Source organism: Cervus canadensis, chromosome 28 (genome assembly GCF_019320065.1).
Source record: "Cervus canadensis isolate Bull #8, Minnesota chromosome 28, ASM1932006v1, whole genome shotgun sequence".
In the NCBI taxonomy this organism is placed as follows: Eukaryota; Metazoa; Chordata; class Mammalia; order Artiodactyla; family Cervidae; genus Cervus; species Cervus canadensis.
The window spans coordinates 30,605,767-30,620,641 of NC_057413.1; the positions used below are offsets into that span (position 1 = coordinate 30,605,767).

The 14,875-nt window shown below is 42.8% G+C and overlaps 2 protein-coding genes across 6 annotated transcripts in view; both read right to left on the minus strand.

Moving 5' to 3' along the window:
• The window catches only part of ADGRF4 (adhesion G protein-coupled receptor F4), a 29,266-nt gene extending 18,691 nt beyond the window's left edge, over positions 1-10,575 (minus strand). The window contains exons 1-2 of one of the 3 annotated variants that reach the window (XM_043449452.1): positions 10,514-10,575; positions 564-672 (exon numbers count right to left, since the gene is read on the minus strand). In XM_043449452.1, the coding sequence (XP_043305387.1) occupies positions 564-650 (87 nt within the window). In that variant the 5' untranslated portion in view covers positions 651-672; positions 10,514-10,575. Of the gene's footprint in view, positions 1-563; positions 673-804; positions 998-10,348 lie in introns of those variants that run through there. The other 2 variants (XM_043449451.1, XM_043449453.1) reach the window with 2 other exon arrangements.
• A 747-nt stretch (positions 10,576-11,322) lies between these two features.
• The window catches only part of ADGRF2 (adhesion G protein-coupled receptor F2), a 36,431-nt gene continuing 32,878 nt past the window's right edge, over positions 11,323-14,875 (minus strand). For all 3 annotated transcript variants that reach the window (XM_043449454.1, XM_043449455.1, XM_043449456.1), the window contains one exon: positions 11,323-14,717. The gene's annotated coding sequence lies outside the window, so the exon portion shown is untranslated. The remainder of the gene's footprint in view (positions 14,718-14,875) is intronic.

The following is a 14,875-nucleotide window of genomic DNA, read 5'->3' on the forward strand; positions in this document are numbered from 1 at the left end:
AGATTCCCTGGGGAAGGAAATGGAAATCCATTCCAGTATTCTTGCCTTGGAAGTCCTATGGACAGAGGAGCCTAACAGGTTACAATCCACGGGGTCACAAAAGGGTCAGACACGACTTCCTGACTAAGCATCTTGTAGCTATAAAGGACTGTAAAACTCTAAAAGAGAAAAAGACACTGTTCGTGTTATAGGTAAGGAAATTAAGACCCAGAGAAGTGAAGCAACTTGTGTGGCTAACAAACAAACTTAAGGTTTGAACCTAAATTGCTGGACTGCCAAGTTAGTGCTTCTGCCTCTCAAGAGCTGCCTGTCTACATGCTCCGTGGCTTGCAAAGTCGTTTTTCTACTAGACTGTTGCACCCTGTGACAATACTGCTCTGTCACAAGCCCCAGCCACCTCTCAACTTTTCATTGTCCCTTTCTTTAGAAAGTTGCCATCAGAAAGGGTAACATTGTAATCATTTGAAAATTTCTTTGAAATGACATGTTATTTATCATAAATCAATCGTCTCAGAGAACTGATTGATTTCTCATGGGATCACATAAGAACTGATCAAACTTACTTTTGTGCGGATATGGAATCTACTATGAGAATATTCTGTGGCCAGAAATAATATTAAACAGCAAATCGTGGTTGCCTGGGACTTCATTTTCACACATGAGGATCTTCACCTGCAACAGACAAGGGTGCATCCAGCTGAAGATGACAACACCACATAACTAACCTAATATTTAGTCAGCTAACCAACCACTGAGTCTGCAGCAAACGTAAATTTCCTTATGCTCTAATGGAGATGCACTCACTCTTATCCATTTAGGCTCCCGAGGCAAACTGACCAGGAAGCAGATGAAACTCATGGGTCTTGGATCAAAGCCTTCCTGACTGGAGTCAAGACTAACAGGGACTTTCACAACTCCACTGTGCCTTCTGCTGAGATGATGATCCACGGACATTTACAGGAAGGCTTCCAAGTTGTCTTTTAGTTTAAAATTGTCTTTGAACTGCTAACCAATGAACAAAAGGAAAGTATATTTTGATGTACACCATCATCTTGTAGAACAAGTCTGAGCAGGAGAAAGGGAACATGGTAGAATGACAGGCAAAGTTGGTAATGGATTTGCATAGGTGTTGAAATAGAATTGTGGAATTCATAATCTTACAGTGTGGGTAGAAAGATGTTTTCATGTATGCAACCAATTGGTGGATAGGCGCAGAAGGCAGTTTTCAATATCATTATTGTTTAGGATAGATTTTTAACTGATCCTCACAAAGAGAAGTAACAGAAGAACCAATACGAGTTGTCTTAAAATAACTGTATGGTTTACATATAATTCTCCTGTAGCTTTCAAGATGATGCTTTTGAACTGTGGTGTTGGAGAAGACTCTTGAGAGTCGCTTGGACTGCAAGGATATCAAGCAGTCAATCTTAAAGGAAATCAGTCCTGAATATTCATTGAAAGGACTAATATTGAAGCTGAAACTCAAATACTTGGGCCACCTGATGCAAAGAACTGACTCATTAGAAAAGACTCTGATGCTGGGAAAGATTGAAGGCAGGAGGCAAAGGGGACAACAGAGGATGAGACGGTTGGATGGCATCACCAATGTGATGGACGTGAATTTGAGCAAACTCCGTGAGTTGGTGATGGACAGGGAAGCCTGGTGTGCTGCAGTCCATGGGGTCATGAAGAGTCTGACATGACTGAGCGACTGAACTGAACTGAGCTTTCAATAATTTTTTACCATAACACAGTAATAAACAGATCTTACATTGTGACTCAGTGTGTACCAACAAAAATATGTGTGTATAAAGCTATGTCTATATAAACATTTAAAAATAAATAATTTTTATGTTTTGAAAACTTTTATGTTAAAATACTATTCTTCCTATCTGCAAGAAAGACATTCTGATAAAGTCACAATTTTTATCTTGTATTCCACTTTATTCTATCTGACATTCTCTCCAAAATTGGTTGCTACCCACTAAATTGAATTCACAAACTTCTAATGGATTGTAGCCTGCAATCTGAAAAATGGAAATATAGACTATAAGATTCATTTTCCTTTTCAAGTCAAAAATTGTTCACTTCTCCTGCTGAATTGGTCATGTTGATCCTTTCTCTTTGCTTTTCTTCACAATTCGATCACAATCTCCTTCCCCACGTACACTTCTCAGGGAGAAAAGAACCAAAGAACAGGACTGATGGGTGAGTGCAATTCTCCTCTACCTGGAGAACATTGTTTGAAATGCACAGTCAAATGATCAAAGTCAAGCCAAAGGGAGGCATTTAAAAATATTAATGCCTGCTATCTAAGGCTTCAGATGAGAAGCCACTCTTATTCTTCATTATTTTCATTATAGGAATCCTGCTTAAAGCTAATCTTGCTGGAAGAAAGTCAAGGGTTTGGCATAGTGATGTGATGTGATTTATGGAATCCAAAAATATTCCCCAACCAGTGCTAGGGCCTCCAAGGCCACAGTTTCAAAAAATGTTCAAGGAATAAATAGCCCAATAGCCATGGCATTTTCTGTAGATCATTATGCTCTTTGTGGAAGACTATGAAATGATACATTTTATGTATTCATATAAACTAAGAAAAATTTTACTGGTATAAATATTTATGCAATATGAAATCATAAGCATACACATAAGAAGCACAAATTTTGAACTAAGCACTCTTGGTTAGTTTGAGGTTAATTTGCTACTTAATCATTCATGTTATCATTGTCTGGTATGTGCAACCCACATACCACAAGGTATGATAATTATATGATAAATTTCCTTCAGTGACTGCAAATGCTGGGGAGATACTGTTTCATGATATTACTCAAGAGAAGTCATAGCATTCTCATCTTTGTCCAGTTTGACTGATGGGGATGAGTCAGATGGATAGATGTTTTTAGGTTAGTTCCAACTGGGTTGTTTCTCTCCTCACCAGAAAGAGTTGGATGGAATCCCTCCCATCAGAATTCAGATGTTGGCTGAGGCCAAAAGCCAGAGTGCTCTGCAGAGCAATGGGGAAAGCTTAAGACCCCTGAGAATGAGGAATTAAAAAATAATAAGCACTGCCGGCATAATCCATAATCAGAGGTTGATATTGTACAGAAAAGAATGGAGGAAACATGTTTTCTTAGATTAATCATTGATAAAGCCTTGATGGGGGCTTCTCTGCTGGCTCAGACAGTGAAGAATCTGCCTGCAACAAAGGAGACCTGGGTTCAATCCCTGGGTTGGGAAGATCCCCTGGAGAAGGGAATAGCAAACCCACCGCAGTACTCTTGCCTGGAGAATTCCATGGACAGAGGAGGCAGGCGGGCTACGTTAGTCCATGGGGTCGCAAAAAGTCGGACATGACTGAGCAACTTACCCACACAAAGCCTTGATAACTAGAACAAACTTTGAGTTTGTATAATACCAAGCTGAAAATTTTCTGGAAGTACAAATAAAATGCCTCTCTAAGGCCTAGCACAATGTCTACATATAGTAAGATTCTCCTTGAGGCTTAATACTCATATCTTATCCTCAGTGATTCATTAATTTAGATTCATTGGTTGGGCTTAATGATACCTTCTAAAAAGGAAAAAAAAATAACAGTGAAGGCAATATGAGAAGTGACATGGACCAAAATGCACATATGTTTATACTCATGTCCATGCTTGACTAGAGATAAACATGTAAAGATGGAAACAAGAAAGTACCCAAATTGACATTGCTACACTGAATTAAATTATCATGTTTCATTGAATCCAACATTGTAAGCAACATCATTATTTTCATGTTCACTAAGAAAAGAAAAGAAAAGAAGCTTGCCTATTAAACCATGACATGCCACTAATTGTACAATATATTCCAATTTCAGAAATGTTGAAAGGTTAGAAAAAAATGCCTATCTTAGAGCTGATGAACTATGGCACTAAAAGAGGGCCTTCCCAGATGGTTCAGTGGTTAAAAAAAAAAAAAAAAATCTGCCTGCTAGTGCAGAAGCTGCAAGAGACTCGGGTTTGACTCCTGCATCAGGAAGATCCCCTGGAGTAGGAAACAGCAACCCACCCCAGTATTCCTGTCAGTATAAACCCATGGACAGAGGAGCCTGGCGGGCTACAGTCCAAGAGGTCACAAAGGGTCAGACATGACTGAGCTCTCACATATGCAGCACTAAAAGTCTCACTCAGCACTAGCTGACCATAAATTTTGACACCCCGTGTGTCCAGAAAGCTTTTTATTTGTTTGTTTCTAAGGAAACAGCTCTTCTTGAGAAACTTGGTTGAGTCAATGATTTCTTTCTAATAACTATAACAATGATGGCAATTTCAGTTTTTACTGAAAAAGATAGATAGCTAGGTCAAAATTCATCTTCAAGCTCTGTAAATACCCAGACACTTCAATTCAAGGAAGTGTGATTTTCACTGATATAGCCCAAAGCTAGGAGACTTCTAATTCTCACGAATTGCTGGATGGCTTTGGGCAAATCTCACAAGCGCTCCATGCCTTGGTTTCCTTACCTTTGAAATGACACGGTTGGACTAGAATCTCATTTCTAACTCATGTCTTATTAGAAAGCTCTAGTGTTTTTTTGAATTTAAGGTTCTGGGTTCACAGTGTTTCATATTAATGGTCCAAATCTCAAGTTGAAATGCAACCAATATAGAAAATTCTTTTGAGGGGTATATTTATATAATTTAATTCCTGAAAACATAACAGTCAACTCTCTTGAGGCCCCACAAGCCAGCTCCAGCCCAGAAGTAGACTAGCGCTACAATCATGTATATTTATCACAGGATTGATGCATATTATCCACCAGCTGTTGGGCAATAATTTGTCCCAGGCATCAAAAAGTGAAGACAAAAAGGATGGAAGAAAAACAACACTGAGGACTTTTATATACTTAAATGTTCTAAAATTCAGGAAATCTCTCTGCTTCACTCTTAGTAGGCAACAATACAGAATTTGGTGTCTAATGGATTTTCCAAGGCATTCTGGTCTCATAGAAGAGCAAGGGGGCCCGTGGTCAGGTCCATTTGGGAAACACTGCATACCAGCACCACCACCACCCACCCCTCACACACACATGCTTTCATATAGCAACGTTCCGAGAGTTCTTGAAGTGACAAGATTGGCACCCAGGTTTTACCAAATTTACTCCATCATCAAATGTGCCTTGGGTGCATTGAAAGCTGCGGTCCAAAGACAGTATGCTATTTGGGAACACATTGATCTCCCCAGATTTGGGCTTCCCATGCCTTTGTCAGGCCCCTACCCCATGCTACCACCAGGGACTTCCCTGGTGGCTCAGATGTTAAGGGGTCTGCCTGTAACACGGGAGACCCCGGTTCAATCCCTGGGTTGGGAAGATCCCCTGGAGAAGGAAATGGCAACCCACTCCAGTATTCATGCCTGGAAAATCCAATGGATGGAGGAGCCTGGCCAGCTACAGTCCATGGAGTCCCAAAGAATCGGACACGACTGAATTACTTCACTTCACCCCATGCTGCTAACTGCTAAGTCATTTCAGTCGTGTCCGACTCTGTGCGACCCCATCCCTGGGATTCTCCAGGCAAGAACTCACCCCATGCTAGTCCTGTCCTAATTCCTTCAATTCACTCAAATTGTGATGCAAAGTAGCCCAGCAGAGGGTGATAGTCCTGGTGTTAGCACACCCTGAAAGAAGGAGGCAGTGTAGGGGTCATCTTTAGTCCATGAAATAAGCCAGAATTATCCTGAAACTCGAGATGATGCTCGGAGTAAAGAGGGAGGGGAGGCAGGCACAGGTACGGGGCAGGCAGACGTTTGGGATGACCACACGGAAGGGCAAGACAGTGTCAGAAATGAAGGATAAAGAAGAGGAAAAGAAAGATGCAAAAAACTCTCACCAGAGGCCATCTGCGGTAATTAGGTAAATAAATAGCTATCTGATTTACAAAGAAACTCCCTCCAGCTTCTATACTTGTCACCCAATAAAGGCAACTCTGTCGGGAGCCGTTATGGGGGGTCCTGCCCGTGACGAGGTCATGAAGAAAATACCGGGCAGGCAAGGCCGTCCGGGACCCCATCCATGACGAGGTCACGGGGAAAAAACCTGACAGGCAAGGCCGTCTAGGATAAGGGACCCTCCAGGTTGGCCTCGGCCTCTATCCCACCCTATATCCTCCCCCCTTTTCTGCTGTTGCTCTTGTTTGCCCTGCTGCAGATTCTTGTGTTGCCTGCTGAGAGCTCTCCTGCTCCTCTTTCACTGAATGAGGACCAACTTAAAACCCTAATTAATAAATCTTCTGGACGCTGGTACCCTATGAAGGGACCAGAGATGAAGAAAATGCTTCAATTCAAACCCTTTTGCTGGCATTCTGGCTTGTTTGATAAATATGTGCTCTCATTGCACAAAATGCTCTTGATTGTTCCAAACATCCTAAGCACAGTACGCTAACAAAAACTATTAAGCACAGGCCCCTTCATGGGGTGAAAAAAGCTCCACAAATATGATAGCCACAAATGTGCCTAACAAAAAACACTTTAGATAGAGATTAGCTGGCGACTTCTTGCAGGTGGTTAACTTTTAGACTAAGAGCCTGTTTTGTGCCATATCTGCTGTTTCTGCAGTCCTTCGCATTTCTGTTCTGTAAAAATATAATCCTATCTAGTTCCCATAAAGATGACGCTTATTAGAAAGGAAATAGATTAATTATAAGAAAAACAGGGTCAGCTACTGAAGTTGCTTAAGCCACACCAGGTGCAAGCCATAAAATGTTAGCAGGCCTGAAGGCCAAATGATAAGAAAGACTCTTGTGAACGAAAAAGTATGTGGGTGACGTCCTGTTTCTGTTGAAGGTCAAGTTGCTGTAAATGTTTTGAGATGACCTGTATGTAAGCAATATGCACTTCCCCCAAAAGATGTTCTTAAGGGTATAAAGGGGCAGTGCAAAAATAAACTTCAGACTTAGCCCCGAGCTTTGTCTCACTCTCTCTCTCATTCACCGACGCCGTTCATCCTGAGGGTTCCCCTGGATCCTGCTGGGGCTGGACCCCGGCACAACTCCACATTTTGTCCCAAAGTATCCAGAAGAAGATTTATTTCAGAGATAAAAGCAACAACCAGGGGACTTCCCTGAGGGTCCAGTGGTTAAAATCTCACCTTCCAGAGTAGGGTGTGCAGGTTTGATCCCTGGCCGGGGACCTAAGATCCCACATGCCTCTTGGCCAAAAAACCAAACAAAATACAGAAACAGTGTTGTAACAAATTCAATAAAGACTTTAAAAATGGTCCACATCAAAAAAATCTTCAAAAAATAAAACTAACAAAAAAAAAAAAACCAGCAAGCAATCAATCTGAAATGGTAGCTTCTCAGGAACTAGAAAATTTCCAATTATTCCTCCTTAATCCCAAAACCCACCTCTCTGTGCATCCTCATAAAGGTGTGAATCACCTCCTTTTGCTTTTCGCTTTATAATAAGCAGCAATTCTAGGTGGCTGAATGGAAGCCAGGCTCCCTGCTCTAACATGGTGATTACTTCGGAGAGAGAGAGAATATAGTGTTTGCAGCCTTCAGAGGCTTAAAGGAAAATACAGCTGCACTCAAAAGTCCCAGAGGGACCTCATCTCAGGATTTAACTTGCTGGAGAATTCAATGCCACTGGCATCTCGCACACCATTCACTGCCTGCGCTCTGAGCCCTAAGGCCATGGGGTCAGCACAGCACTGGGCTTAACGCTTTTAGCCCCAGAACCCTAGAGAAAGTAGATTGCACCTGTGGGAAACTCAGGTTATCATTAGTTAGGAGGTAAACATAGAAGGACATTTCTCTGTCCCCAGCATCCAGCAAAGCATAAAGTGTATAATAGACTCAGTAAATATTTGTTGGAGAAATGAATAAAGGAGTGAATAATGCCAGCTTCTGATGCTTTTGTTTTAAAACCACAGAACCATTCTCCCCAGGTGGAAGGAAGGTCCAAGAAGGAGGGGATATATATATTATATATATATAATTGATACATACATCAATTCTGTGGTACAATTCAATTCATTGTACAGCAGAAACTAGCATAACATTGTCAAGCAATTATATGCACTCAGTTGCTCAGTCATGCCTGGCTCTTTGCGACCCTTTGGACTGTATCCCTCCAGGCTCCTCTGTCATTGGGACTTTGCAGGCAAGAATACTGGAGTAGGTTGCCATTTCCCTGTCCAGAGGATCTTTCCGACCCAGGGATAGAACCCTCATCTCCTGAGTCTCCTGCATTGCAGGCAAATTCTTTACCTGTTGAGCCATTGTGCAAGCCTGCCAAAGCAATTATACCCCAGCAAAAATTAATTAATTAAATGATTAATTTAAAAATAAAATCACAGGACAACTTTCCTATCTTAGGGGAACAGATGAGCATATTTGCAATGCTAGGTAAACTTCAGTTCAGTTCAGTCGCTCAGTCGTGTGTGACTCTTTGTGACCGCATGGAAAGCAGCACGCCAAGCTTCCCTTGGATAAACTTGGAACCTGGTAATGTAAGTTGAAATGCACCCAGTCTAATGGACCTCCTCTTTGCTATACTACGTGGAGCTTTATGTAAAAAAAGATTTTGAGGTCTCATGTAGTTTCAGTAGGAAAGTATGTGCTGTCAGATTAGTGATGTCTTCCACAGGCATGACTGCAAATGTCTTTCCACTGTGGCCATAAAGTCGGGAATCACAAAATACTGTCTCCCTGGACACACATAGAAGATGCTGGCTATGAACACCATCTTCTAACTGTCCCACCTTCCTTGTACCTGGAACTGAGTTTCTGAATGAGTTGGAATTCAAAAATACAGTTAGCCTTCATGGGTCCTGGAACTGTTTCTGATACTAGATGCTAGACGGTCTTGGAGCAGGTGACTCACACAGACTCAGGCGCTCCCCACCTGTCTGAACATGCTGAGCGAGGGCTGGCATCAGGACTCGCCAAGAAAATAATAGGAAGTGCAACCTGGGAACTGTAAGTGCAGTCAGGCAGGGAGGAATGCAAGGAAATGTGTGATCTCTCAAACCTCTTCATGCGAAACGCTCTGAGGTGAGCTGCCTGAGAATGCTTGTAAACTCCCTGGACACTTTCCCAAGGCATTGCACTCCACTGAACTTCACCCCAGGATGAGAGGGACAGAAAGCTCATTTTCAAACCTTCTAGCTGGCACCTCACCGCATACTCCTCAGCCAGTCACTGGTGGGAAGGATCAATCCAGAAAGGGTAACTGGAGGCTGAGGAACTCAAAGAGTTCAGTGACCCACATTTTGGTGTGTGTGTGTAGGTATGCTGCCCTCAGCTTAATCTCCTGTCTATCCCACTAGTGTAATTAAAACTCTGATTAAATAACCAGATGGCAAGTTATTTGTGCGTTTCTTGGCCTCGATAATAGAATGTATTCAGTCTCTCTTACAGGTTCTCCCTTGCCATGGATGAGTTGATTCATAGGGAGCCTTGGGGGAAGAAAAAGATCCAAAAGATTTGCTAGAATCAGAAACATCTCATCCTAAGTTATTTTAGATGGCGTCCAGCCAGGGTCTTTGTAGTTGAGCATCTTCTCTGAAAATTGCAGTCTGGATTCAAATTCTGATAAGTCTGAATAATCACATCATCTCAGAGTTGGAAATCTTCCAGCATCTCACCAACTATCTTGATACTTATATGATGTTAAAGAAATTGATAAGACAGGCAATTTCCCTGCTTCATGAAGAAAGTTCCCTGGAGGGTTGACACTTAAGAAAAAAAAAAAATAGCGTCTTAAGATGCACACTTTAGAGGTCCCAGAATTGTCCTCAAAGTATAAGGAATATATGCCATCAAATGACATAGTATTGGTCACAAAATGAGGGGGAGATGCCTTTGAAAAAGGTTTCAGCGGTTAAGTGGAGGAAATGTTTCCCCTTTAAGGGCAGATTTGTCAGTCCCACTAAAAGAAGAAACTACTAAAGCACGCTTCATTAAAAAAAAAAAAAAAGAAGAAGAAGAAGAAGAAAGAAAGAAAACATCTAGCTTTACACTCAGCCTAAATAAGGGAATTGAAAGCTAGTTTTCTCATCCAATTATCAAGCAAGGGGGACTATTGGAAAATAGAGGATTTAATTGCCATTTTCAGCCCTAGGAGTGAGCAATTTAGAGCAAATGACAAATGACTTTTTAAAGAGAAACCAATGTAAAAGAGATGGAGGAAATACTCCAGACCTGAGTTAGCCAATCTCTAAATAATAGGAGGGAAGTTTCCTGCAGAGTCAAGCATTCCAGAAAATACCATCATAAATCACACATCTTCCCCACTCTGGGATACGTCTAACAACAGTCCTGTCTTCAGCAGGAAAAGGTGCTGGTGTGGCGTGTGTACTCACGGCATCCAGGAAAGCCCGCAGCCCAGCAGGGGGTCGGCGCTGGGCTCCCCCCCAGGGTGCCCCACCATCACTGTGTCCGCCCTGGCACCCCCCCACGATCCTGTCAGCGGCTGTGATCTGTCTTGTCCATGATTGAAAGGAAGCCGAGGAGGCCCTGGTGCTCACCAGCCTTGGTGAGACGCCGATGTGAGAACGGTAAGCCTGCCCTGGGTTTCGAGGCTTGTGTAAGTCTGTGATTCACTCCTCAGTGGGTCGGTCAAACACGCCTAAGAGAAATTACAGGTTCCTCTCGTCTGAAGCAAATCCATTAAAATGAGTCAGTTGTTTGTCCTTTCCTTCCTCCTCTTTATCTCGGATAATCACATGAGACGGTTGCACCTACTGCACTGGGGTAATGAGAACTCAGGCAGGCGGGTGGTAAATGCAAGATTGTGCCACTGTTGTTGTCGATGTTAAATTGTTAAAAGGCGATCCTGTTTTTGCCTGCACTGACGTTAAACTTGGAACACACTGGCTAGGACATGATCCAATCCCTGCCTTAACACCAAAAATATCTTTGGTTTATTTTTTAACGACTGATCCAAGGAGTTCTTACTGAGCCTCTACCTTGGTGCACATCCATGGGGAATTGAGATGGAGAATTTCGCCTGTGGGAAACTTCCCTTGGTCTGACTTGGGACAGGGTGGCCAGCTGGATTGTCCTTGTCACCCCCAAATGGTCCCACACCTCCTGATTCTAGCCCCTCCCATTAACCTACCTTCCTGGCTCCTCCATATGACTGTTGCAAACTTCCATTTGACTATTACCAGGGGAGATGTAGACATGAAGAAGAAATAAGTGAAAGGAGTTTTATTATGTCTGTTGTACTCATGAGGCTCAAGGAGACCATGCCTGTGGAAATAGGTCATTCCATTTAGGTCATTAGTTAAGTACCGTGTCATTTGGAAATTTTGAAAAATCAGTATCATCAAACTTTTGGTTGTATAATCACAGGACTTTATTAAACATATTTTATGTACAAAGCACCTTGTTCTGCTCTTTGGACATACAAAGCAAGTGACTTATCGAGTAACAAGGGTAAATCTGTCTCCAAATGTTTATGGTCTTATCTGGGAAAGAAAATATAGGCACACAAGAGGGCTAAAAGTAAATAATACTACATAATAAATACTGACTCAACAGTGAATGGGCCAGATATACATATTGCAGGAAATCAGTGGAGAGAATAGCACTTCTGGTTGGACTGATCAGGGAAGGCTTTACAGGGAAGGCAAAAAGTGATGCACAGTTCGGACACAGAAGGCCCTGGATACGTGTATAGTCTCTGAAATATACTCCTCCCAGGGCAGGATACCAAGTATCACAATTCTGTAAACACTGAGTGAAAAGATCCTTCAGTAGATTTTGCTGGCTAATCACCCTGATGAAAGAAACTGAATCCAATGTTCAACACTTTCATCTAGATGCCAGTGAACCAAGACTTCCCTGGTGGTCCACATTTCTGAAGCAGGGGGCACAGGTTTGATCCCTGATCAGAGAACTGAGATCCCACATGCTTCACAGCCAAAAAATTTTCTTTAAAAAGAGAAGAAATTAGATGTCAATGAACCAACTCTTATGAGAGTGTCTCATCCACACTCATGCACATACATGAATTCATAGGTACTCTATTACAAACAGCTTACATTTTAATGCCAATTATTATTTGCCAAGTCTTATTCTCAGTATTTTATCTACATTTGTTCATTTAATCTTTCCAATAGCCCTATAGGGCAAGTGCCATTATTCTCAATTTCTGGTTGGGAAAATCAATGTCCCAGGAATTTAAATAACTGCCCCAAGGATTATCAAGTACTAAGTGCTCTGCCCAAGAATCTGCCTTAGACACCACTAGCACCAGTTTCTCCTTGAGCCACCTGGCCAAGTCACTTCCTTGGTGAGATGTGAACGGGGCGTTCCACGTATCTCCACCCTGGGTCTTCCACGGTCAGCCTGATCCATGCCGTTCTTTGTCACCTTTCAGGATGGGACAGACTGAAGTGTGGGCCGCAAGAGGGAGGGTGGACTTCTCCAAGGGATCATCAAATGATTGTGGGGTTTCTCTGTTAGCATCCATGAGCTTTTATTCAATTATTTTTTATCTTTAGGTCACACCACGCAGCAGGTGGGATCTTAGTTTCCCTGCCAGGGGTCTGACCTTCACCCCTGCACTGGCAGCGCTGAGTGTTAGCCACTGGACCACCAGGGAAGTCCTTCATGAGGCTTTCTTAATGAATAACAACCCCAACATAGAGTCTTTTGCACCTCCTCTCTTAGGGAGTGAGTGCATCGGAGCAGAGGGTGCTTTCACATGAGACGTGGTTGCCAAATTCACAATACAGATGAAAGGCCAGTCTCTCTGTCTCTCAACCTGTCTCTCTCATGCTCAGACATTCCATCTGTAAATTGAGGCCGTTGGACTCAGTCTGTTCTAAAGTTTTTTTTCAGAATTATAAATCCTAAAACCATCTAACTCCATGACATTGCGTCCTTCCTTCAACATGTTGATTTGGGGTAAGTGACCTTTCTTCATATGGAAGTCTCTGCATCGGGAAAACCAGGACTGTGTCTGCTCCATGCTCTTCCCTTGAAGAGACCCTACAGAGACACTGGGAAATGTCAAATTGAAGCTTCTTTCTGACCTTGCTTGCAAAGGGTGCAATTGTTGTCCCAAGATGAACAATACCACTTAGAAGATGACTCATTCTCCCGGTTGGTATATTTTTCTACCTTCTGATTATTATATTTTTGCTTTCTTAAACATTCCTACTTAGAGGAAATTTTCTATAGTAAAAAAAAGAGAGAGAATAAAAAAGTTTTACTACAGTTTTCTGTGGTAAAAAAAAAAAAAACATGACACCCCTCATTCACAAAGTGAGTCACCCTTTTCCATTTGTAATGTAACATCATTAATACTGGCTTCTTTTGTATATAACTTTAAAAAATCATTTATTTATTTGGCTGTGCAGGATCTCAGTTGCAGGATGCGGGCTCTTAGTTGCAGCATGTGGGATCTAGTTCCCTGACCATGGATCAAACCTCAGCCCCCCTGCATAAGGAGCTTAGAGTCTTAACCACTGGGCCACCAGGAAAGTCCCAATACTGACTTCTTGGGGAGATAACTAAGGGCTACTCATTGCCTCTTGTCCTTTATTCACTAATTTTTTTTTCCTGCTGCATCGGACTGTGTGCTTGCTTTAAAAAGGACCTTTTTTTTTTTTTTCCTAGAAGGATTTTTATCTCTAATACTGTTCTCCTATCAGGTGGTTCCTGATTTGAACATTGAATTTGTTTACATACAAGGTAAGAAAATCAGTAGCTCTCTACTTGAAATATAATATTTCTCCTTCCTCATCCCCGGTTTCAAAACACCATATTGTTCGGTGGGGGTTCATCTTACATGGGCTTCCCAGGTGGCGCTAGTGGTGAAGAACCCACCTGCCAATGCAGGAGACACAGGAGACATGGGTTCGATTCCTGGGTCTTGCAGATCCCCTGGAGAAGGGTATGGCAACCCACTCCAGTATTCTTGCCTGGAGAAGCCCATGGACAGAGGAGCCTGGCAGGCTACAGTCCATAGGGTGATAAAGAGTCAGACACCACTGAAGCAACTTAGCATGCAAGCACCTCTTACATAGTCAGAGTAGACAGGGAGACCCTCGGTGGCCCCGTGGTCTTGAGGAGAAAGTCCAGGGCTAGGAATCAATAGTCTTGGGTTTTTACCTCTGGCTTAAACCTCTATTAGCTGTTACTTGTCACTGCAGCTTCAGTTTCCTTAACTTAAACACCTTTCTGGTTCCAAAGCTCTGTGGTTTTGCTTGGTTCACGGCCAAAGAAGTTGTATCTAAGCCCACGCTAGGCTGACCATACAATCAATTTAAAGGTGGAGGGGTGGAACATACTGGCCCTTGAATTTCTTTTGTCCAAAGAACAATGACCTACTTAGAGTCGGCCCAACATTGGTGACTATGCCTGAGGGCCCTCCCTCAGCCACCCATAGAATCCAGCTGGGTGACATCCCTGGCCACCACTGCCAAGACAGGCCAGCGCTCTCTTCCTGATTCCAACAGCACGAGGCTGGAGACCCCGGCAAGACCAGGATTCTGCTGTCTGCTGTTGGATACCCAGCATGGTATATATATGTAGAAGGTGGATGGGGAAAACGTCAGCAACACAGAACAGCTTAGACAGAGGGGCCTTCCATCCTCTCTTCACGCCCTCCTCCGTCAGCACCACCAAGAGGGAGGCTTCCTTCATACTCTTCGGAGGCAAGAAGACACGAATCAGGACATTTCTCCTGGGGTCTCTGCCACTCCTGAAATGTATGACCTGGTCAAGAACAGACAATCACAGCTTTAACATGCAAGCAGCAACATCTAAAAGCATCATGACAACGGCATCATGGATTGACTCTTTCTTGAACAAGAAGCCCCTTTGGGTAGAGCCCCCTTGGCAAATGAAGACTCGCTTCCCTTTAAGTCCCTTGG